Here is a 24,956-nt window from a genome sequence, read left to right as displayed (position 1 = left end):
AGCTCCCACTACTGATACTGCTCCTCTCTCCTGGAGGGCAGGACAGCAGAATGCAGGCAAAACCATGTGGGGCAGGCGTGGGAGAAGGCCTCATTCAGGAAGGGGTCCAGCCTGGGTCATGCATTTCAGCAACAGGTTACTGGAAACCACACTGGGCTGGCCATGTCCACACTTTCTTAAGCCTCCTCCTCTTCCTCATATGCTTAAATATTCAAAAAATGTCGCCCTCTCCTCTTTCTGGTGTTTATTCTATTGCTTTTGGAAATAAGAATATCTAGTTCGAACACCTATTTTCTCCACCCATCAAGATGCCACCCAGTCCATTGTCAGTCCTCATAGCAAGGGTTGGGCTCTATTTTTTGCCAGGCATATATCCTTTGGAGTTAGGCAAAGAGGCATCATCTTAGCTCTAGCATCCATTATCTGTGGGACTTTCAATGAATGACTTTACCTTATTGAGTTTCAGCTTCCCCATTGAAACATCAGGCATACTAATACCTGTACTTCATTGATAGGTTTATAAAAAAGTACTAAGCATATTTGAGGTTTTGACTACATGGTAGTCATTACTAGCATGGTGTTAGTACTACCAGTAGTAGATGCTACAACTAATACTAATGCATGTGAGGGCAGTTAACACTTAGTGACTTAATTTAGGCTCTACTGAGGGCAGAAACAGGGTTGGTTATTGGTGTCTATTGTACGTTCAGAATGTGGCATGGTTCCCAGCACACGGAAGTATACTAAGTTAGCATTTGATAAATACATCAATGCATACGTGAAGCGTCAGGGCAACTTCTTCATAAATGCTAGTTCCCTCCCGACTCTCTTGTTTTGCCCTGGATTCAAGTAACATTGATGGATATGCAGGAGGGCTGACATTAAAAATTCTAATTTAACAGATGGAAAAACTAAGATGCGAAGAGATTAAAGACCAGACCCATCTTAAGGATGTGAATAGACAAGTCACAGAATAGGAAATGTAATTATCTGGTAAATAATTGAAAGGATGTTCACTTAAGAACATAGAACAAGAATGTTAAGAAGTCCTGCCTCACCCATCAAATGGGTAAAGACAAAGTACATTCATTGTTTCAAATAGTAAGCAGTAGCAATGTGAAACAGCAGGTCTTGGCACGCGCTGCTGGTGGGGTGCAGCTAGTTCACCCTTTCAGAATGTCACACGTGTGTCCATTAAAATACAAAAGGCCCATAGGTTATGATGCAGCAATTCCCTTTCTCAGTATCAACCCTAGAGAAATACTGGTATGCATGTGCTTACAAGGAGGTTTGTGTGTGTAAGAACGCTCACTGCAACATTGTTTGTAATACAAAAATGTGTGAAATGACCTAAATGCTCATTGTTAAGGCTATGGCTGAATAATCTGTAGCACACTTAGACTATGGAATACTGTGCAGCAGTCAACAAGGAATGAAGTATATCTATGAACCCAAGTGGATACATATTCGAAAGTAATACATTTCCCACCTCAAAGCTCCACATTTGATTTGTGATGGAGCACACACTTCTGCCATGAAGTATAGTATATTCATTCCTTCCTGCCTTCATTTTCCAGTCTCAGCTGAACATCCACTTGGTTTCAACCTTTTGCATGGTGGTAAATCTGTTCGCTGGCCAGCTGTTATGCATTCTTCAAGTTTTGATGAGACATGACTTCCTCCAGGAAGCCTTCCTTCCGCACTGAAGCTTGGTTACGCGCCCTTCCCACAGCCCCTCTGTGCTCCTCCCACCACGGCACTGCTCATGCTGCAGTCTAATCACCTGGTCCCCCTTTACCCTGCGTGCTCACGAGGCCAGGATCACGTCTGCATTAGTCAGGGCTGGATTCCTGGTTCTAGCACAGTGCACAGTGCAGAAACAGACACTTCATAAATAGTTGTTGAATGAGACAAGTGTTACTTAGCATGGTTATACTAGATTTTCACTATTTGGTTGATGAATGAATGAACAAATTAATCATTCAGGACCAAAGAATGGATGACTGGGTGAGAAACAGAAAGAACCACAGAAAGAAATGGGGCTTAGGAAAAAAAAATGAAATGGTAACTCAGCTTGAGAGCCATAGAAACAGCTTCCAAGAGCCACCTGTGCCTTCGTTTGACCCTGATTTGAGCTAAACTTTCCAAATCCTCTGAGGCTTAATATGGAATCACATATCAATGTTATGGCTAAGATCTGAAAGAGAGAGACCCATCTTTTGAGAGTTCCCACTTTGTGCTGCTGCTGACTCAATTCTTCAGTAATTCATTCAACAAGCATTCGTGGAGCCCCTATTCTCTGTCATGTAAGTGTGATAAATTCTGTACTTAAAAATACAAACCAGGTGAAAGAAAAAACCACAAGCACCATTAAATATAATATAACCCAAACTGTGATCAAGGGCCCAGGGTCATGCTATAAGACATTCATGTTCCAAATAGGCTGAGATCCCAGTGATGGCAGCTCAGCTAGCCCTCATTGTAAGTTACTAGAGGACACTTCCGGTCTCTGTTCAAATGTCACCTCATCAGAGAGGCCTTCTCAAATCACTAAATCCTACCCAACTGAGGTTTTATGCAATTGCATGTTTCTTTTTTTGTCTCCCCCAACGACACTGTAAGAATCAATGAAAGCAAAAACTTTTCCCTGCTCTCTTCATTACTGCGTCCCTACTGGCTATAAAATAGTTGAGTTCATGGCAGGAATCAATACATATTTGTTGAGCAAGTGACTTGATAAATGAACTAGATTTTTTGGTAGATGGAGGGTCCAAACATTTGGAGTCCAGAGGAAAAAATTTGGATACGATTTGTAAAATATGGACTCCCAGGAGTGTCCATGCAGATCATAGGAATATCTCCTTTCCTTATGTTTATTCATTTCCCCCAAGAAACATATTGAGAATGCCAGGGAGGTGAGGTAAAATAGATATGGATTGTGTTGGCAGCTTTACAGGTCTGAATGTGAGAGCAGAATTAATAGATTACTAAATTGGGATACACAAATAAGCCAGTTGGAAGAGATGACTTCTAAAAATGTTTCTAGTTCTAAATCGAGGATCCTAAGATGAGAGAGGCACAAAGCAGATAACACAAACATATTTATTCAACCAGAGAATGAATGAGTAAGAGCAGCAGCTTTGGAGTTGATAGTTCTATGTACAGACCCCAGCTTTGCCACTTGATAGAGGTAAACTCTGCCATCCACATCTTTTCTCTGAGTTTCAGCTCTCATCCATAATCTAGGGATAAGACCATCTACTTTGTGGGATTAATCTGGATGATTAAATCAAACGTCATTATCTATGTAAAGTTCTTAGTAAGTGCTTGACACATAATGCACGCTTAGTAAATTATGGCTTCACTATTTCTCTTCAAGTGCTCAACTCTTTCCATCCTTCATTCCAGATGCATTTACAAAATATTTACGGAGTGCCTACTTTGTGCCTAGAATTATTCAAGGTGCTTGGAATGTACCAGCAGACAAACAGGCAAAAGTTCCAGTCCCTGAGGAGTTTAAACTCTAGTTCTATGCTTAGGTCTCAGTTCTCCCAAGTTTGTGTTAGAAACCTCCACTTCTGTGTCTCTGTGTCTTCTATCAGAGCATTATTTTGCTGCAGTCACACTGCTTGCCTATCTACTCCTTTTTCCTGAAGAGTTTGAGTACTTTGATGTCTTGGCACCACTGGATCATTATTTCCTAACATGGAACCTAAAAGATACCCAGCGAATATCTGTCGAATGAATTGATGAATGGGATGGAAAGATGAGTAGATAAATAATGAGAGTGAGCTGCTATTCACTGACCCTGGTTTGCTTTATACTTCACTTTCTTAGTTTTGTCCAGAGCCTTTACTTCCTGGAGAAATCTGAGGTTTCCATGCAGGCCAAGGAGCACCAGTGCTCAGTGCAGAAGCACGTGACAGCCAAACCGAGAAACGAAAGCTTCTCTGCTTTTTCTTCCCAGCCAGAGGCATAAGGAACCAGCTGTGTGACTCGTGCCACTGGATCCCAAGGGTGGGTCACAGGAGCTGACTGTGGACTAGCGCTCTCTGATTTGCAATCCTGTCTTCTACTTGCTATATCTAGAAATTTTCCCAGATTGGATGCATTTCTCAGCTCTAAAATTCTGCCTTCACATTATTGCAGTAGGAGGTAGTATGGGTAATGATAGTGGTTAGGAAGGTAAAATTTGGAGTTAGATGAGTTTTAATCCTATCTATGTCATTACTAGCTGTATGAAGTTGGATCAATCACTTCTCTGAGTTTCAGCTTTCTCACCTGCCTCATAAGTGTTTGTAAAGCACTTAAAGCAGAGTAAAGACTTAATAAATGGTTGTCATTATTACTGTCATTGTCCACATTTCAGTAGGGCACCCAGAGCCAGTGAGGATCCTTACAGACAATTTCTGCTGAATGCTTTTTACTCAAAAAAAAGTGTATGAGTCACCTGCCACCTAAGACATCTTCTCTGTGTCTAACCACAGTGAGGAGCTTAATGTGTTGTCCTCTCATTTTTCAGATATGGAAATTAAGGCTCCAATAGGTAACACAAGGTGTCTTGATGTCACCTGGTGAGTTAGTTACTAGCAGCGTTGGCCCTAGTCCCCTTCTCCTCTGCTAATGTCAGTTCTTATTCAATGTAGGGGTTTCCACTTAAGGGAGATGGAGATGTTCCACATTTCTTCCTTGCCCTGGCCAAAAGTAATCAGTCTACTAGAAGTTTCCATGGGGTAAGCACGGAAGGCTCTCTCTTCATCAATGTCATACCTTGGGAAACTATCTCCAGTGTAGATAACAGAAAGAATAAATATTTTCGTTGAAAGAAAAAAATGAAGACAAAGGTCAAAGGGAATCATGTAATGGGTTTGAGTCAGAGAAGAAAAAGAAAGCATTTTTCTCTCTCCTCTTTTTCTCCAAAACAGTCTTTATATAGAACTTGTATAAGAGCCAATTTATTTGATATGGAAAAAATGTGAAAGCAGCAAAACACACACACACACACACACACACACACACACACACACACACACGAGGTATTTGTGGTGGGATTCAGAACTCAAATTACTGAGAGATAAAGGAGTTGAAATGGTAGGGGGGTGTGGAATTATGTCTTTCCCTTTATTCAGAGTGTCAGAGAGAACATTTAGGTCAGCAAGCCCAGCCCAGCACATCCCAGGTCTCTAGTACACTCCGTGGTACTCAAGAGAGACAAAAAGGGAGCCCAATCGCTGCCTCACCCTAGCCCTTGTGCCTGTCACATAGTAGGGACGAAAGAAATGTTTGGTGAGTAAATGAAAGAACAAATAGTGCATACAAGTGTGGACTGAATAGTGATGGTTTGGGAAGTAAATTGGAACAGGACTGGACATTTTGACAAAGTGGATAAGGTCCTCAACACTCAAGGATCATTAGTGCCTTCAGGAAAGGGACGAGTCTGAGACACCCTTGCACTGTTCCCACTACAGACTCTGATGTGTAGAATGTTCTCAGTATATGTGTGTGCACTGCAGAAGTAATCGAATGAGTGAAAGACACCTTGGAGATTCCTGGACCTCGCAGATCATTTAGTGCCGTGGCTGTTTGACTGTAAGCAGCAGCAGACTCACTTTGAGAGACTCTGCACTCAGAGCGTCGGATTCAGCGAGCTGGGCTGGGGCCTGAGAACCCGGCCTTTCCAAGTGCCCACGTGACATGATGTTGCTGGCATAGGGCCACACTTTGAGAACCTGTTTTAGTGCAGTGTTTCCTAAACTTGGTTGTGCATTATAATCACTTGGTGAGATTTTAAAAGTCCTGATGGCTAGGTCTTAGTCTTACCAATTAAATTGATACCTGAGAGTCAGGGATGGAGGGTGGAAAGTAGATGCAGGTGAGACCAGGCAATTTTAAAATGTCCCACATTTTTGTAATGTGCAACTGACTTTGAGAATCACTAGTCCAAGTGCAACTTCCTCTGTGTGCAGTTGAGACATCGGAAGACCAGAAAGGGTATGTGACTCACTTAAAACTGTAGCGCCAGTTAGTGACTTAGCTGAGAATAGAACTGAGGGTGCTTTCCCTTCTGCAGTTTAATTTTCACCATTCCACACTTATCAGCCCATGCCAGCTCTCACAGGCTCATAACTCGAGGCAAAAAATGAGAGCTAAGTTTAAACTGAGGTTTTAAGACATCTATTATTTCTTCCCTCCATTGTTTTACAAAGAAATTTTAAGTGGATGCATATTTATAGAACTCTACTACTCTAGACAAGTGAGGAGATGGAAGAGACAGCGTTATGGAATATTTTTCAGGAAGAACATCCTTTACATTTTAAGTGCATTCTCAAACACAAATCAAATGCTCCCTCTGCATTCTTAAACAGATGTTCTTCATCTCTGATTCAACGAATGGGTAAGGGTTTGCTAGTGATGTGCACATTAATTGCTGGCATGTAAAAGGAAGTGCTGGTAAAGTGTTTGAAAGTGCTTCTGTCTCTTAAAAAGATTAAAAGTTTCCTCCAGAACTTGGTTTCCATTAGTAAATATTTTCAAGTAGACAGAGCAGAGATTGTGCCTTATATCATCTTAGAACCAAATAAAGAGCCACAAAAAGCCTATAGAAAACCATTGACTTCAACATTTTCATCAGTTGAAGGAGGAAATTGAGGCTCCAAGAGATTGACTGGTTTATTTAACATTAGTAAGTGAACTGGCCGGGGCTAGACACAGGGTGTCTAACTCCTGAGCTATCTTTCTTTCTAATACTCAAAGTGTTGCCTACCAACGTCTCTCACACATAGTAGGTGTTCAATGAATTTATGGTGATTGACTGTATGAACTTTTGGTACCCAAATTAGGTGGCTAAAGCTCTAACATTTTTTTAGATTAAAGTAGAAATTGGAATCACATCTTTAATGAACACTGGTTAAGTGCACTGGCTTAGGAGTCAGGATAGAATTCCAGTTCTTATCTAAGCACTTCCTAAGTGTGTGATCTTGGATAAGTGACTTTAGGAAGTGACTCTGAGCCCCAGTTTCCTTCTTTGTGAAATAAGAATGATAATAAGGCTGTGGTAGCGGAGAGGTTGAAATGAGTAAAGGACACAGAGACCTTAGCCCATTGTCTGATCCCTAGGAAAAGCACTAATGACCTCATAATAAAGTGGCCTTCTTCATGAAACAGAAATTCTGAGGATGTCTGGGGAAGAAAGAAGTGATAGAGAAGTGTCTTGGGAAATGAATATTAAAGACAAGCACTGCATCACATAACAGCAGTGAGCATCCAAAAAGAATTATGAGACCTAGAGCTGCAAAGACCCTTAAGGATCAAATGGGTTTGAACCCCGGGTCCAGCTCAGGAAATAAGATGAAAACAAGCAGCATTGTGATGGGTAATGTTCACTTTCCAGCAAAGTTTTTGCACAAATACCCAAGAATGTGCCCAATTCCCAGCCAACCTGCTATAACTTCACTCCCTTTCGTCTACTCAAAAAGCAATCAGAATGCACGAATCTTCTTCAAAGAAAATCGTTAGCAAACTTCAGTCCTTCTACTTTTGTTAGTAATAAGTGACTTTCTCACGTGAATGTCATCCAACCTCCTTCCTTTACTGTTGGGATGACTAAGTTTCAGAGAAGTCGGTGACACATCAGTGTTATTACCAAATCTAGGCCTTCTAGTTCCTTCCCCTGCTATCAACTCTGCCTTGGTAAGACGGTTCTGCACCCAACACAGGGTGACAATCTCTAGGCGTGAGCCTGGCTGTGATCAACCTTCTCCTTCTTGTCCAGGCCTCTCTGACTCTTCTCGCATCCCTTCGTCAGCCCACCCACTCGATCATCTCCCTATTCAGAAGGCACTTACGTGTCCACGAATCTTCTATTGAGGCGCAGGATGGAGGCCACCTCTGCTTGGAGGGGAGGGTCGCGGACTACCTTGTACTGCAGCGGCTTACACTCCAGGCAGAGCGGGGAGTCTGCAGTGGAGGTCAGCATGGCCGCGTCGATCTCCAGGTGCTCGTCCAGCGTGTAGATCTGGACGCCGTACACCTCCTCGCCCACGTCCCGGAGCCTGATGGTCAGCGGGACGTCGCAGAAGACATTCTGAGGCCCCAGGGAGACATTCTTCCCACTGACAGTCAATAGTTTGATGTCATTGACAGCTCCACTGGAGTCCCAGTCAGTGGAGACAAAGGTCACCCAGACAGTCAGAGATTCGGGGACCAAAGGGTAGAGGAATTCCAGCTCAAGGTAGCAGCCTTGTGGCTCAGGGCAGGCTGGAGGGACCGTGTGAGGATTGACAGCTGAATTCGGGCTCCACGTGCGGACGCTGGACTTACAGGGCTGTTCGACATCCGGGTGACCTATGGAGGAGAGATGGGGAAATGAGTTCCTGTGGGATGACCTTCACTCTGATCCTCAGTGTGTCCTGCAGACTCCAGGAGAGACTGATCTGACTAGAATTTAGACAGAGGGGAAAAGGAGAGGGAGGATTCTTGGTGTCTTGTTGAATCTGCTGTATATCCAGTACCCACCTCAACCACTGTGATACAGATCTCTTAAGAATCACCAGATATCTAGTCAAAACTACATTCAAATCTGTGTCTTACTACTGAGTTGATGTGTCCAAACTTTCCTTCCTTGTCTTCCATTTGGAGGCATTGCTGCATAAGATGAAAGGAAGGCAAGGGGCACATATTGGCCAGACACCCTCTGTGTCCCATGAACTTGTTTAATTCTTGCAAAGACTCTCTTCAGAGGTGAGGAAGCTAAAAATTCAGAATCACAGAGTGAATTGGCCAAGGTCATACAGCTTGAATTTTAAAGGTGTCGGTATTAGAACTCAGTTGTGTCTCATTCTGAAATCCGGATGATTTGTTCTTTTCCTCATTGGGAAAATGAGGCCCCTCTAGTGCAGGGGCCACTGGAATAAATGAGAATCCCTGAGGTGTTACTGCCGTTGGTACAATATACTTTGGCTGACGGAAGTCCTAGAAAACTCCAAGCAAAGAGGAGGTAAGCATGGATAGTATCTGCCCCTTGGACAGAGGACCTGGAGGGAAACTGTCTAGAACCATGAATGACAGAGCTGGAAGGCAGCCCTGGAGCCATCTTATCTCTCCCCCTCCCCTTCCCCACATGAGGTCATTCCATACCACTGAGCTTCTCTGAGCTCTGTCCAGTCTGACTCCGGAAGGGGAGGGTTGGAGGGGGGGATTCTTCTACTCTTTCCCTAGGGTGATGATGCCTCCTCCTCACTGATCTCAGCCTGCTGCGACTTCTAAATTTTTCTCTGCTGAGATCACAGCTAGACCCTCAGAGAACTTTCCCTTGCACTGCTGAGAAAAGTAATCAGGACTCAATGTAGCAATTGGCTCTAACTTGTTTAAGGGAGCCTCATGAGAGATACAGATCAGCTGGTGAGGAGAGGATGGAGGATCTCAAGATGTCCTATTAGCCACATAGTTTTTTTCATCAACATCATGGTTGGTTGAGGGGTGGGGTCGCTGGACATTTCTAAAGCAAAAAAAAAAAAAAAAAAGTAACCTTTGTTTGAAACTGCTTTGTGGCCATGGTACAGGGTAACAGGAATCACCACAATATGAACACTAGGAAGCCATTTGGAGTGGAAAAGCTATTCCAGGTATATTTCATCAGAACAAGAAGAGGTGGGTCTGAGTATAATATTCCCTCCATTTCTCCTTGGCAAGATGTGATCATTACTCCCAGTAACTGCCGGCTCGGAGTGACCCTTAGCTTAAGTGAAAAGCACAAATAAGACTCCTCACCTAGCTGAAGCCTTTCTTCTTGTCTACTCTCTGGCCCACTGAGTTCTTAACTCTCTTAGCTTTGTGAGCTGTTGACACACATGTATCACTTATCCATTCAGTAAAGTTTATTGAGGGTAGCACTTTATGGTATATAAAGCCCTAGTCATTAGGTAACTCATCTGACTGTCACCCAAATCCCATAAGAGAGTTTTCATTTGCATCTCTACTTTATAGCTGTTTCACTCAATGCCATGTAGTTTTGCTTAATGCAGTATGCCTGGTCCATAGAGAATGCACACAGTGGATGCTCAATAATATTTGCTAAGTGAAGAACTATCTATCTATCTTGTTAACATGGAGTTAAAAAAGAAGTTACAGCATGGAATATTAGAGCCTGCTTCCTGATGGTGGGTGCCAGGTGAACATTGCACCCCCCTCCAGGAGCTTTCTCCTGGAATTGGCACAGGCTAAAGCAATCTTTCTTCCTTGCCTAGAGAAAATGAGTGTCAGGGGAAGGAAGCCACAGGAGAGCAAAGATGACAAATCTGCTTGGCTCATCCTTCCTCCCTGGTTTCTTGTTCATCAACAGAGGGACCAAATGCTTCCAAAGGACAGGAAGGTGAGTCTGGTCATTATGCACAAGTAGGTAAACAGGAGTAGAAGTCTTAGCAAAGCTTGTGCTTGTCTGGTCATTAAAGACAAACTCTTAGATGTAAAATCAAGTCTCAAGAGTTACTCTGTCCAACCCATTGCCAAAGTAGAAATACCACTACTAATGCTGGGCTTCATGAACTGACCATCCTCTATGTGTGAGGCACATTACATGCATCAGCTCTTTGCATCCTGGCAGTAAGTCTATGACACAGGTCTTTTGAAACTCATTTTACAGAAGAGGAAACTGAGCCTCAGATGGCTCAATAATTCCCTGGTGGGGAATAGAATATTATGTGATGCTGTTGGTCCAGGCAATGTGCCAAGCTTTGAAGCAATGAAAGGTCGGGTTAAAATGTCAGCTATGTAGTTTCTCATTGTGTCACCTACTGTAATGTTACCAACCTCAGGGTTGCTGGAAAGCTCAAATGGGATGAGATCTTTACTAGATGCTCACACATATTTAATATATTAGCTCTGTCCTGAAAAGTGAAGAGGAGCTAATAAGGAGGAACCAAAGGTGAGGGGGCATTTCAAGCAAAGAAAACAGTTGAGAGAGAATGTGAGTTACGATGACCACGGTTTTGAGTGCAACAGGAGAGCAGCCAGTGCTGAGGCTGGACAGCTAAGTGGAACCCAGACTGTGAAGGGTCTTATACATCACATTAAGGAAACTGAGATTTGTACTGAGATAGATGGAGAGTTACCCATAAATTTTAAACAAATGAGTGACATAGACTTGTTTAGAAAAACCACCGATTAAAGACACAGGTACTATCCATCCATTTGTCTAATCATCCTTCTAATCATCTGTCCATCCATACACCTCTCCATGCATCCAAAGAGTAATTAAGTGCCAGGTCTGTGTCCAGAGTTAGGCTAGTCCCTAGGGGACAGGTTTCCTGACATGGTCGCTGCTCTCATGGAGCTTCTAGTCACGTGAGATCACTTAGGAGACTGGTACACGAATACAGACAGTGCATGACTATGGCTTGGACAAAGGACCGTAAGGGGAGATGACAAGTCCGATTCCCTAAGGAGGAAAAACAGACACAGCTAGGAGACTGGGCGTGTAGTTGTGTAGTGGGGAGAGGGGCTGAGTAAAAGAAACAGAGAGAAAGAAGGTAGGAAGAAGAGAAGGAAAGAAGGAAGGGAGGGAAACAGAGAGGGAGGGAAGGATGGTGAAAGGGAGAGGGAGGGGGAGGGAAGGAAGGGAAGAAAGGAAAAAAACAAAGAATTAAAGAAAGAGAAGTCCAAAGGTCCCATTACTTCATTATTAATACATATCCTTTTGTATATATGGTGATGAAATGAAAAGTTACATGTTTATATAAGCTGTCCACTAGAAATAAGGCCATATAAGTGTATAGCAATGTATTTATACATACTTATGCTGATCTAAATTTACATTTATGAAGCTCTATACAGACACCCATTATATATCCATGTATATATACACTGCAGCTGTTGACATGAACATAGTCATAAAAAGTTGGTGCCAAGCTTTTTTCCAGATGACTAGTTAAGCACACCTGAAATATTCTGGGTGGAAAAAACGGAGAAAACACTGACACAAATAAGCAAAAAATGAAAACAGCTAGTGCCATGTGCTAATCTCTCATGGAAAACTCAACACTTGGAATATATTACATGCTTACATAAGTGATCTTAACTGGGATTTGCATTGGTCAGATCAAGCTATCTAATTCCTGGGCTACAAGTGTACCATGGTATTAAATGCCTCAAGAAATATTCATCTATGAAATACAGTTTTTCCTCAAGAGATGGTAGTGAAACTGCTTTCTGTATACAAAGTCAAGACGTTCTACGACCGTATGTACCCTCATTAAAATGAAGCTAATGGAACATAGTAGATGTCCAAAAAATATGTGTTAAATGAAGAATCTTTTACCTTGTTAATGCGGGGTTTTAAAAAAAGAAGTTAGAGCTGGAAGGGACACTACAGTTCAACTGTTCATTCTGTGGATAAGATGCCACCTTCAGAGAAGCCGCGTGACTCACTCAAGGGCACAGAGTATGCTGGTGGCAGGGCCAAGACCAAGGTCAGGTCTCCTCATCCTCCCCCTGTGCTCTTCCCCCAACCCCACAGATATGTCTGGCATCGCTCGTGAATTTGGGAGTTTTATGTTAGTTTGAGAAGTCCAAAAACTTAAACACGCAAAGATAAATAGGATGAAAATGAGTTGAGAAATAAATTGCAGAGTTTGGCTCATGGAAAAGTTTATTTCTTCAAGGATATTAAAAGGGTCTGGGCCAAATGGATCACAAAGCCTGAAATAGGATGCTCTAAAAAAAGAACAGTATCTTTTCCTGGCCCGCATGTACTAAATTTACATAGGGGGAAAACCCGGGGTGGCTGGGTTTCCTTGGAGGCCCGAGTCAGCTCAGGGAGCCAGGGGGGCTCAGCGCTTCCAGTTGAACTCGGTTCTGCACATCACACCTTCAGAAGGTCAGAGACATGATCTAGGAACAAACTTCACCAGCTGATAGTTGGGCTGGATGAAGGTGTGGGGAGACGTCTGGAAATGATTGCATCCAAACAAGAGATCGAACACACCAAGACGATTTTAGCTAGAGATGTCTCAGGGGACAGTCATGCTGATTCTGCCTTCCAAATCTCTCTCAACCCCACTGACTTCTCTCCATTCTTTTTCCACCACCGTCCTCACCCAGGCCACCAGCATCCCTCACCTGGATTCCGGCAACAGCTACCTAACCGCTCCCTTTCTTGCAGCACCCAACTCCCCCAGTCTCTTCTCCATGGTGCAGCCTGAGCCTTCTTTATAACATGCACATCTTACCATATACCACACCCCTCCCAGGGTGCATGGTGGCTCCTCACTGTGGATCGAAATCCATGCTCACCTGGTCATGATCCATCTCCCCCATCCAACCTCTCCCACTTCCACCTTGCTCTTCATGCTCTAAACCCACTTAGACTCTTACAGCATTACTGAAAGGCTTTTGCTTATGTAGGGTATATCTATTCATAGTTACTGTATTTTAAATTAAAACTAAGAAATTTTAAAACTCAAAAATACACAAGTGTGCATTCCATCAGCTATCAGAGTATGACGAATAACATCACCTGTCATGTGTCTACTAGAAAACACCACTAACTCCACTGTACTCTCAGGGGAGAATGAGAACAAAAAGGCAAAGGATGTCACAGTATGAAAATACTTCTGACTTTGAGGACCCCCTGAAAAAGTGTCCAGGAGCCCATAAGCCTCTGGACTACACCTAGAAGGGGGCCACTCTGAGCATACCAAACTTGTTTCCCATTCTCAATGTACCTTTCTAACAGTGTTGTGACATTTCGTGGGAACACTGAGTCTCCAGTTCCTGGGTGAGGTTCCTTTTTACTGGTCCCCAGCACTCTGTGCTGCCGTTAGCACAGGCCTGTTTGCAATGAATGGAAGTTGCCTGTTTGCATATCTGACTCGCCTAGCAGACGGCCAGCACGCACCCGGGACAGTGCCTAGCACATAGTCCCTACGGTGGTCACAGGTGGGATAATCTCACTCCGGGCAAGGATGTGAAGTGCTGTCAGGTGGCAGAGATGCATCTTCTCTAGGAGAACCCAAAGTGGGTCCAGTTTGGGTGGAAAAATTACGATTGCAGATTTCAAGAAGAACTTTCTTTAAACAATGGAGCTAAAACGGGGTGTCAGGGAACTTCAGGGAGGCAGCAGAGAGAGGGGATTCCTGCGCTGGGTAGGGACCGGGGCGGGGTGACCCCGGACGTCCCTTCCAAGTCTGACAGCCTGTGATTCTGTGAGGCTGAACCGAGGGCTTCTCCCAGACATCCCTCTTGCTTTACATTCCGGATGGATTTGTTTAGAGTTCCCAAGTTTGACTCTCATTTTTATTTTAAGCTGCTTTAAAAAATAAAAGTACAGTGCCATCTCGTTTTTCAACTTCACTTTCCTCTCTGATCCCTCTCCCTTGCTTTATTCTATCTCTGGCTTTTTCTTTTCAACCCTCTTTCTAAAAATACAGAGGATAGCGGAGGAGTTCTCACCGACGCTCAGTGAGGGGACCGATTCCGCTCCCTCTGATGCACGGGCGTGCTAGTGTCCCGCCCAGCGGCTGCCGCACGAGCTGACCTGCACAGGGGCACGGGCCGCTGGGGGTGGGGGTAGGGGTCTACATGTGAGTCTCCGTGTGCCCGGGAGGGGGGACGGAAGACTGAGAGGACAGTGTGGAGTCTCTGGCAGCCAAGTGACAAGGTGCGACGACAAGCATTTGGCAAAAGGTGTTCTCTTAATTTCTATAGGAAACAGAACGGCTGCTTTCCATAGAAAATGACGTCATACGAAGGCAAAGACATCACTGGTCCCACAGAAGGCCTGGGAGACACTCTGTGAGCAGGGAATGGTCCGATCACGGGTGGAGCCCACAACAGTGGCAAGTGTGACATGCTTCCCTCAAGTGTCTTGCAGATAAGTGAATTCCCCAAAGGAAGACAGGTTACAGAAATTAAAAGAAATAGTTACAACACATGTGAGAATGCCCTGGGTAGTCTCAGAAATAACTGAAGAAGAATCAAAGACTGGTGAAGCCTTGAAGCCCCCAAATATGTATATTGACTCTAATGTGACTTTGTTTTGTACCCCCAAACACCAGGTTTTTATCAGGTTTATGGCCTTGGACACTTCTTTAATATCTTAGTGTCTCAGTTTTCTCAAATGTAACATGAGAATAGCATACCTAGGGCAGCGCAGGTGCTCAAAAAATATTTGTCAAATAAATGCATGCGTACTGGCCTTACAGGATGATGTTAGTATCAAAGGAGATGGTGCATGGTAAAGATCATTGAAAATCATAAAACTCCACATACGGCAAAAGAGATGAGCTTTGCACGCTCCACTTGCCAAGGAGCTTCCTGGAGGCTGACTTACCTTCTGCTTCGCGAGGGCTCCAGTGTCCCGAGGGGCCGCAGGGCATCGGGGAAGAGGCATTGAATGCATACTGCACCAGGATTCTCCCTTCCAGACAAAGGTCACATGCTGATCCCAATTCTCTAGGAGGCCAAGGAAAGAGGAGAAATGCACCGACTTAGGAACAGTTGAATGAGCAACTGATGGGATGAGGTCAAAGGCAACAGGGCAGAGGACACAACAAGTCCATGTTACCCCCTTGTTCCCTACACATGCCAAGGCTTCCAGAAAATGACAGTAAGTGAAATTCCTCCCCGGATGTCAACAAGGACCTTCTTTGGTCCTAAGTGGCTCTGTTCCGATGGTGCATACACTTCTCTGATTTGTAGCTATCCAGAATCAGCAGGCTAAACACTCAGACCTGCAATAATTTTAGTTTCATCAGGCACGGGAAAGCTCCACTGAGAATTTGCTGTGGGGTTATGAGAACATCTTTTGCCCCATTTTTTTCCCTAAAATTTACTTCTTTAACAATATTTACCAGGTACCCACTGTGTGCCAGGCACCATCCTGTGTCTCAGGCACTTGGTATGATGAAGGCATGGCTCCTTCATCTGAAAATGAGTGAGCTGGATTAAATGATGCCTAAAGAACCTTCCAGCCCTGACATTCCAGGGATGGGTGAGTCACTCCTCTATTTAACAGTCAAAAGCAGTTTCCTTACCATGCCATCTAATTCATTTTAGCAGCTTTCCAAGGGATGAGCCAATCCCTCAATGGGACCAGCCCCAGAATGGAATATTACGGTGGCTTCCCTACTGACTTGTGCCTTGAGTATCTGGATTCAATCTTCCTTTGGCCATAACAGCCTCTGGGATCCTACTTGTTCTCCAGATTTGGCATCTGGTTAGAAGGCAGTTGTGGGGAAGGGAGAGGGATGAGTCCTCTTCTCCTGTATTATTGCGAACCCAAAACTGCAAGTCTGATCAACCTCTGCAGAGGGACTGAAAAGTGAATCTTTGGAAGGTGCCAAATGGTGCCAATCCATTATTTCCAAAAATGCAATGGCCTTGCTGATACCTCTTTCATCATTCCTAGAGGCATCTCTGTGCTTTGGCTACCTGAAAGGACACAATGGAGAAGCTGTATATTCAGCATTAGGGCTCTCTCTTCACAGGGGCCCTCTTGATACCTCTGGGGTCATGGACAGATCATCCCAAGCCCCAACCTGAACAGGTCATGTCCCTGCTCTCTTTTGGAGAATCCAGCCCCTAATGCCCTGTGACGTGGCATTCAATGTGCTCGCAAACTCTTCCCCATCACTGTAGCAGCCTTGTTTCTCTCCACTGCAAGCTCTACCATGCTGTGTCCTGTTACCCAGTCTCTTCCCCGGCCACTGTTTCCACCTGCTGTTGATCATCAATTCGAGGTTCACCTTGAACATCACTTCTCCTGTGAAGACTCGTTTGTATACAAGTGAGTTTCCCTCAATGGACGGTGAGGTCCTTGAGGACAAGGTTTATGTCCTGTGGCTCTCTTTTTCTCTCAGGGTCCAGCACGTAGCTGACTTTGTAGAGTTGATCAGCACATGCATCGGAACGGATGGACATTCGGATGGATGGATGAATGAATGAATGCCAGTCACTCAGACACGTTCCTAACGTTCACGACTAACCTTGTCTAGACTTTCAAATCGCAGATTTTGCTTTCTCAGCCTTAGCACTGTAAATGTGAAACCACACGTAGGTAGAAATTTTGTAAGCACCCTAGTATTAAATGATAGGGAACCATTAAATAGCCCATGGTTAACCTGTTTAATGGACTGGCAAACGGCTATTACAAAAATATGTAGAAAGGTTATGCAATTTCATGGAAAATGTGAAAGTTATAATATTAAGTGAAAAAGTCACATTCAAAGCTTGGTCTATGGCAATATTTCAATGCTCAAATAATCTTATGGGACAAAATGTTATTGGCAGTAATTTCTGGGTGGTAGAACATAGGATGATTGATTTCACCCCTCTTTTTTATTCTTCCTGATTTTCTAAATTTTCTACATATTTTTAATATAGATAAGTTACTCTTGAACTAGCAGTAATAATTATTATTATACAAATATACTTGTAGGCAGGAAATCAGAGGTGCAGCGAGAGACTCTCTCAGCAGCAATAATGACGGCAGAGCTCCGTTACTGTGACCACAGTCCACGCACGGCAGCTCTGAGTCACATGATGGCTTTATGGTGGCAATTATATTACAAATGTCCTGGGATGGATTCAGGAACCACACTGACCTTAATGACCAGTGAATCTTTCTTTCTATTTCCCTGTTTCCTTTAGATGTTTTGTTTCGGGTGACACATATAAAGCCACCAAAGCTTCACTGAGTTCTTGATACATGCCAGGTTCCCAATAAATACTCTGATGGATGAACAAATCATCATCCCGCTGACAGCAAATGTGTGGTGTCCTACACAGCCAGGCAGTCTGTGATATGTGTTTCCTGCCTCTGGCATTTATTTGATTTTCATGGGTACTTGTAAACACACACACACACACACACACACACTGAAATAACAGACATGCAGCACACCAATGCTGGGAGAGACAGCCTGGGTTCTGTAAGAGTCAAAGCTTAAAGCTCTAAGTAGGCATTGTTTACTATAGTAGCTACTAGCCCCATGTGGCTATATAAATTTAAATTTATAAAAATTAATTAAAAATTTATTTTTAATTAATTAAAAATTAATTTTATTTATTTTTAATTAATAAAAATAATTTAAATTAGTTAAAATTAGACAAATGCTTAAATTTTGTTCTTCAGTCACACTAGCCAAATTGTGAGTGCTCGATAGCCACAACTGGTATTTAATGGGTATCATTTTATACAGTGCACATAGACAACATTTCCATTATTGCAAATCCTACTGAACAAGGCTTCTCTAAAGCACCCACTGTATAGAATGAATTAAACTTTTCTCTTATGCAATTAGAGTGGTATTAAATAGTTATAAACCATCTTTGGGAGAAATGAGAAAATAGTTACTCAAATCATTTTCTGTGTTCTGAAATTTGGAAGAGAAACCTTGATTGAGAAAGGTTAGAACCTCTCTGGATGGCAGATTAGACAATTGAAGCCAAAGAGGCAGGGGCAATGGGTGAAGTCACAAAGACCTCAGACCCAGGTCTCTCGGTTTCCAGTCCGGTACTCTTTCCAATGTATCACAGCCGATGGTTCAGATAACTGAAACCATCCAGTCAACACATGTTTGCAAGACAGATAAAAATAAAGGAGTTAGAGAAACCAGGGGTGGCCTTGAATTATTTATTCAGTTGCCCAAGTGTGAGGACACAGGCTGTGGGAGGATCTGAATATGTTTTTTTTAAGGGAAACCCTTGTATTCTCTTAGACCACAGATGTGAGAACAGCAGGAGGACACGAGGATGGCCAGGGGCGAGTGGTTGGCATTGATGGATGTAGTGGAAAACAACAGAGGCTTTTGCAGGGAAAGGGAATTTTCAAGTAGCTAAACAGCTCTGGGAAGCATTGCACAAGATGGGAGCTAGCAATACTGCTAGCATAGAGTGCGTGTGCCTGGCCTATCCAGATGTCATCCTGTGGACTTCTTCATAAAAGCAAGGTGATGTGGGCATGATTAGCACATTTTTATGGAGAAGACTCAGAGGACTGGAGAGGCGAGATGGCTTGCCCAAGGTCCCATCGACTGGGAATGATGAAGCTGAGGATGGAAAATGGATGACCTGACATCAAAGCTTGTACACTTTGTACTAAGCCAATTTGCCTGAGTATAAACTCCATGTGTGGGGGAGAGTGATATACATAAAACGTAGTTCCATGTCTTTACATAATTTATTAAACTTGCGGACCAACTTCCTTTAGCCATAGAGTATGGTGTACATAGTTGTTAACCCTAATTAGATATGTTTCGAAAATGTCAGTTTTAATTTAACATATGATAACTACGTTATGAAATCGTAGACGGAACAGAATAGCTATTGTACGAGCCTCAAGAACCAACTGACTATAGGTTATTAAAAACATATTGATTGAAGCTGAGGGCACTCTGTAACAGAGACATATCTCATTACACAACAATTAACCCTCCAATAGGTTTCCAACAATCAGATGTTATTTATTTAATGGACAATAACTGCTTTATGAAGTACAAATTGAATTCATACACAGGAAGCTTCATTTACAAAACTTCCATTTTTAAGTGGAATTGAGGCCAAAGGCTTGACCAAAAGTCTGATACTTCTCAGCACCACAGAAAAAATAAATAAATCTATGGGCTGCTGGAAAGCCTGCTCTGAAGTGTCACATGAGGTTTCCCAAACCCAGCTCTGAGCTCCCAGGGAGGGCAGCTGGGGCAGGGAAAGGGAGTTTCTACGAGAGCCCAGGGAGTACATTTCCTTCCCTGGCAATCACATTTGTCTAGCTGCCTAAGGAAGGTTCTAGATTCAGGGGCTGATGGTAATGTAGTGAAAAATTAGAGCTCACATTTTATGTGGTACCATGGTCTAATTTTTTTTTCAAAAAATTATTTTATTTTTAATTGGCATATAATAATTATCTATATGTTTTATGAGGTACAAGGTGATGTTTTTATATATGTTTAAATAAATTAGATGATTAGATCAGGCTAATTAACAGATTCATCACTTCTCATGCTTATTTTTTTGTGGTGAAAACATTTAAAATCTACTCTTTTAGCAGCTTTGAAATATACAATGCATTATTATTTATCATAGTCACCATTCTATGCAATAGATCACTACAGCTTATTCCTACTGTCTAACTGAAATTTATACCCTTTGATCAACATCTTCCCTTTTCCCATCCACCCCCCTTCCCCAGCCTCTGGTAGTTATCAATGTGCTGTCTAGTTCTGTGAGTTCAACTTGCTTAGATTCCACAAATAAGTGAGATCCTGAGGTCTTTGTCTTTCTGTGCCTGGCTTATTTCACTTAACATAATGTCTTCCAGGTTCCTCTGTGTTGTCAAAACTGACAGGATTCCCCCCCTTTTTAAAGGCTGAATAGTATTCCATTTTTTATATACATAGGCTCCTTGACACGATGGAGTTATGTTCCAATAAACCCATTGTAAGAGGAAAATATCATAAGTCAAACGTATACCGAAAGCTATACTGAATGTGTATTGCTTTCTCACTATCGTAAAGTCAAAAAGTCGTAAGTCAAACCATCATACGTTGGGGACCATCTGTGTGCCACATTTTCTTTATCCATGTATCTGATGATGGATGTCTAGGCTGCTTCCACACCTCAGCTATTGTAAATAATGCTGCCATGGAGATGGGAGTGAGTGCAGATCCCCCTTTGGCATACTGATTTCAGTTTCTTCAGATATATACCCAGAAGTGGGAGGGCTGGATTGTATGGTAATTCTATTTGTAGTTTTCTGAGAAACCTCCATACTGTTTTCCATAGTGGCTCTATTAATTTACATTCTCAGCAACAGTGTACAAAGGTTTCTTTCCTTTTCTCCACACCCTTGGCAACCTTTGTCTTTTGAATTTTTGGCAATGGCCATTCTAACAGGGGTTAGGATGGCACTTTCTAGGGACTCTTGGTCAACTCTCTCAGCCCCGTCCAGCCCCCACTCTCTCCCTAACTGGCAAGTGAGGAAGATGGTCTCCTTTTTTACAAGGTTACCGGAAAGATTAAATGAGACTATATATAAAGCATTTAGTACAGAACCTAGCATTAGTAAGCACTTAATAAACAGCAGCAACCACAATGGAGCAATGCTAATTATGTTTAGCATAGTTATTTTCACCATTTTTAATGTCATATTACCATTACTGAATGAAATGAAATACCCCTAAGGACTAGGGGCTGGAGGTGATACACTAATTTTCCCTGAATCACGGCAAAGTTCCCAAATAGATGTAAACATCTTGATGGGGTTTCATGACCCTTTGGAATCTGGTTCCCTTATAGCCTGAGCTCTGCAAGGAGCCTCCACGCTAGAGGTACCATGGGGACCGTGTGGTTCAGGTCTCCACCTTCAGGCCACTGTGGCGTCATTAAACTCAGCATTCAGGAAAGAAGGATAAGACTCAGAGAGGAAAAGTGATTTGCCCAATGTCGTATAGTTAATTAGCGACAGACAAGGGAGCAGAACAGAGGCCTCTTGTACCTCAGTTTATCATTCCCTGGTCTTCTGAAAGTTCTACCTTTATTCTACAAAGGAATATTTGGCACAAAGATTGTGATTGTATATTATAGACATGTATATGTAACCACATGAATGTGGGCACATATACACATGTATATAATATGCACATATATAGCTTCATATATAATATGAATTATATATAATATTAAAGTTATTGCCCATTAACCAGAGGCAATGTCAACGCCTGAGTTCATGAAGACAAAACCAGTACCTCCATCCAAGAGGAGGCTTCTAGCAATAGAGGTTTCCAAGTCTCTAATAACAAAGTGAATATAAACAGCCATTCACTTAAAAATATGTAGTATTACTTATTCATTTCTATTAGCAATCATTCATTTAGTGCCTGACCCCAAATTTACAACGTGCCTTTCTGGACAAGTCGCTGTGCCAGGTGGTGGGGGTACCCTTTGAACAAGAACAAGAAACACAGCAAAACCCCTCTCCAAGGCTGCTTCCCTTCCAAGTTTCCCTCTTCTTGGCAGCAGAGAGAGAGGGAGGGATCAACACTCCACAGGACACACACTCACCTTTCAAAGAAGTGGCCATCGATGGGTGGAAACCATTCCAGCATCACGGAGTCTGCGGTGTGGCCCACGACCTGGGGGGCGAGCGCGACAGGCGCCGGCTTCCTGGAGGGCTGCCAGCTCCGGTACACCAGGTCCAGGTAGCAGTGCATTCTGGCGACTTGATTGGGCGTGAAGGAGTCGGTGCAGTCGTCATCTGCAAGCAGGCAGAGGAAGAGAGAATCACCGAGCCGCACCGGCGGGCATGCGAGAGACGTGTGACGTCTCCTGGCGGCCGGAGAGCCGGCACCCCGCTCCTTCCTTGCCAACTCGGGGCTGGCCTCTCCCCGTGCTCAAGAGTTAATGGTCTGTGAACAAATTAGTGTAGTCATCACTTCTGGAGACAGGTGAGAGGAAACAGGAGGAAGGGGAGGGAATGGAACTGAAAAAAAATATGCCTGAGACAGGGGAGAAAGCAGCCCAGAGGCCAAGGCAGAGGACATGGGCAAGACAAGATGCTGCTTCTCCTGGGCCCCAAATCCACAGGCCACTAAGTCAACAATTCCTTGCTCCTTCCCTCCCTCTCCCCTCCTTCAGTGTCTACCATTCACTTGTTTCTACACTCATTCAGTTTTGTACTTGCTAGTTCCAACTTATACCTTCACATTCGTTCGTCCACTCGTTCCATAGTTCTGGGTTCACGGACGCAGTTACACTGCACTTCAGACACGCCTTCCGAGTGTCTACCACACCTCTGCTCTGTGCCAAGGGGCACGGAGAGGTGAAACTTCAAAAGTTCCTGCCCTTGAAGACCTACCGGCCTAGTTATGGAGTCAAGGCCAGTTTACCGTGTGAGTCAAGGTTGTTAAAAGGCTGCTAAGGTCTGTGACGGCAGCCCCCAGTGAAGGGAGGGAGACACATGGAGGAGAAGGGGTGTGTGTGTGGGGGGAACCAGAAAGGCTTCTGAAGAAGGAGGTGCTGAGGTCAACCAGATTGTACGGGTGGGACTGGGAAAGACAGCTGGGGGACTGCAGGAGAGGGAGCTGCCTGACTACAGAGTGCACGGCCAGGCAGTCGCAGGCTAGTGTGCGCGCTGGAAACATGAGCAATGACATCTCCCTCACGGTGTTGTCACTGGGACGTTTATTGCATGCTTAGCGTGAGCCAGCTGCGCTTTAGACGCATTTGACCTTTCCCTCCCCACTGTTTTCGGAGTACATACTATTATTTTTCTCCATCTTACAGAGGAGGAAACTGAGGCCGAGAGAAAGCAAGCAACTTTTCCAAAATCCTGGAGCTAGGGATACATCTGGGATTCGAACCCAGGCAGCCCCAACTCTAAGGCCATTCTCGATATGAGAGCTTCTTCCAGAGCATAAATGAGACCCTGTCTAGATATAATACCCTGCAGGTATCTTTGGGTCTCATGACCCTCAATCGTGCTCTTTCTTTTTCGGGTTGTGGACTGAAAGGGGTGACCCAAGATCTGGCTCCCAGAAGAAACTTGCCTCTTATATCTTCCTCCAATAGTTTTTTTCAGCTGCCCCAGGGGCAGGGCGAGGCACTGTTTTGGCTTGGTTTCCAAAAACACCGCTTCCCAGAGGTGTCTGCCTGGTCAGGGTTTCCACAGCTGGACCCCAGACAGAGGAGCATGGGACTCGCCAGATCTTAAAATAAACCCGCTACTGAGAATCCTGCAGCATACACTCGCTTCTCCTTATCAAACAAACAGAAAATAAGTTTGGGCAGGTGCTGGGCCATTGGACATGACCTTGAGAATCCAGCTTGGGGAAGGGACGGGGTATGAGCAAAGTTATACACAGAAGCTGCCTTGGATCCCCTTGTAGTTTTTGACAATCTCCTTTAAAGCACCCGAGGGAAGTCTTTAATACATCTGGAGGAAGCAGAAGAGCCTGATGTCCCTTAGCAAGTACTGCAAAAGAGTGACTAATTGAGTAAATCTCTCTCAAACCCAGATGTCACCATGTAACGCCTGGACACCAAACATTCTGTGGCTCCCCAATGCCTGGAGTCCAAACATGTCAGTCTGAGAAAGGCCAGATAATTGGACATTTTTTTTCTATATTGCTATGTATGAGCTTTGCATTTCATCCTGAAAGCCTCAGAAAAGCTACTGACTAGGTTAGATGCAGGAGAAGGGCATGACGGCTAAGGAAAGAAGTATGGCCATATGGTTAGATTAGTGGACGCAGAATCTGGAGTCAAATAGGCAAGTCATTCCATGCCCTCAGGGCCTCAGTTTCTCCATCTGTGAAATGGAGACAATGAAGATAACAAGAATGCTCATCTTACAACACAGTGGAGGTGAAGGGGTGTGGAGCACTAAGAACAATGTCTGCTCCATGATAAATGCTAATAAATGCTCACTGCTTCGTCACTGGGAATAGCATGTAAGTTCGTGTGCATGTGGAGGCTTTTATGTGTTTGTTTGAGTGTTGGAAAACTAGGAGCAGGGGGAAAAAACCCAGATTGTAAAATACACATTCTCTTTGATCTAGCAGTAACAAACTTATAAATGAAAAAGGTATATTCTCTTGGACAAACATGGAGAAAATGCATGTACAAGGATGTTTCTGGAAGCATCATTTGTAACAGGAAAAAATATTAGAAATAACAGATCTGTCCATTAATAGAGAAATGGCTGTGTACTTTAAGGCACAAGCATAGAATAGACTATTAATCAGGCATGATCAAAAAAATGAAATAACTTTAAGACTCAGTTCCCTCAGGTATAAATTGGGGACATCTAAATAAATTCCAATCCTTGGAGTTGTGAAGATTCAACTTCACATGTATGTGCGGGGGCACATACAACCCTTATTAAGATGAATGTGAATGAAAAACGGTAGTTTTTTCCCCCTCTATAACCTTCTACTTACCCCCACCCCCAGTATATTTTCCTTTTA

General features: G+C 43.5%; 1 protein-coding gene across 1 annotated transcript in view; it reads right to left on the bottom strand.

Annotated features, from left to right (window-relative positions):
• Positions 1-24,956, bottom strand: part of PAPPA (pappalysin 1) — a 244,615-nt gene that overhangs the window by 152,986 nt on the left and 66,673 nt on the right. The window contains exons 5-7 of the mRNA XM_012768795.3: positions 22,054-22,246; positions 15,326-15,447; positions 7,845-8,343 (exon numbers count right to left, since the gene is read on the bottom strand). Coding sequence (XP_012624249.3) covers positions 7,845-8,343; positions 15,326-15,447; positions 22,054-22,246 — 814 coding nt within the window. The remainder of the gene's footprint in view (positions 1-7,844; positions 8,344-15,325; positions 15,448-22,053; positions 22,247-24,956) is intronic.

This window comes from Microcebus murinus, chromosome 12 (assembly GCF_040939455.1).
Source record: "Microcebus murinus isolate Inina chromosome 12, M.murinus_Inina_mat1.0, whole genome shotgun sequence".
NCBI lineage: Eukaryota > Metazoa > Chordata > Mammalia > Primates > Cheirogaleidae > Microcebus > Microcebus murinus.
This window is presented reverse-complemented; position numbering and strand designations above follow the sequence as displayed.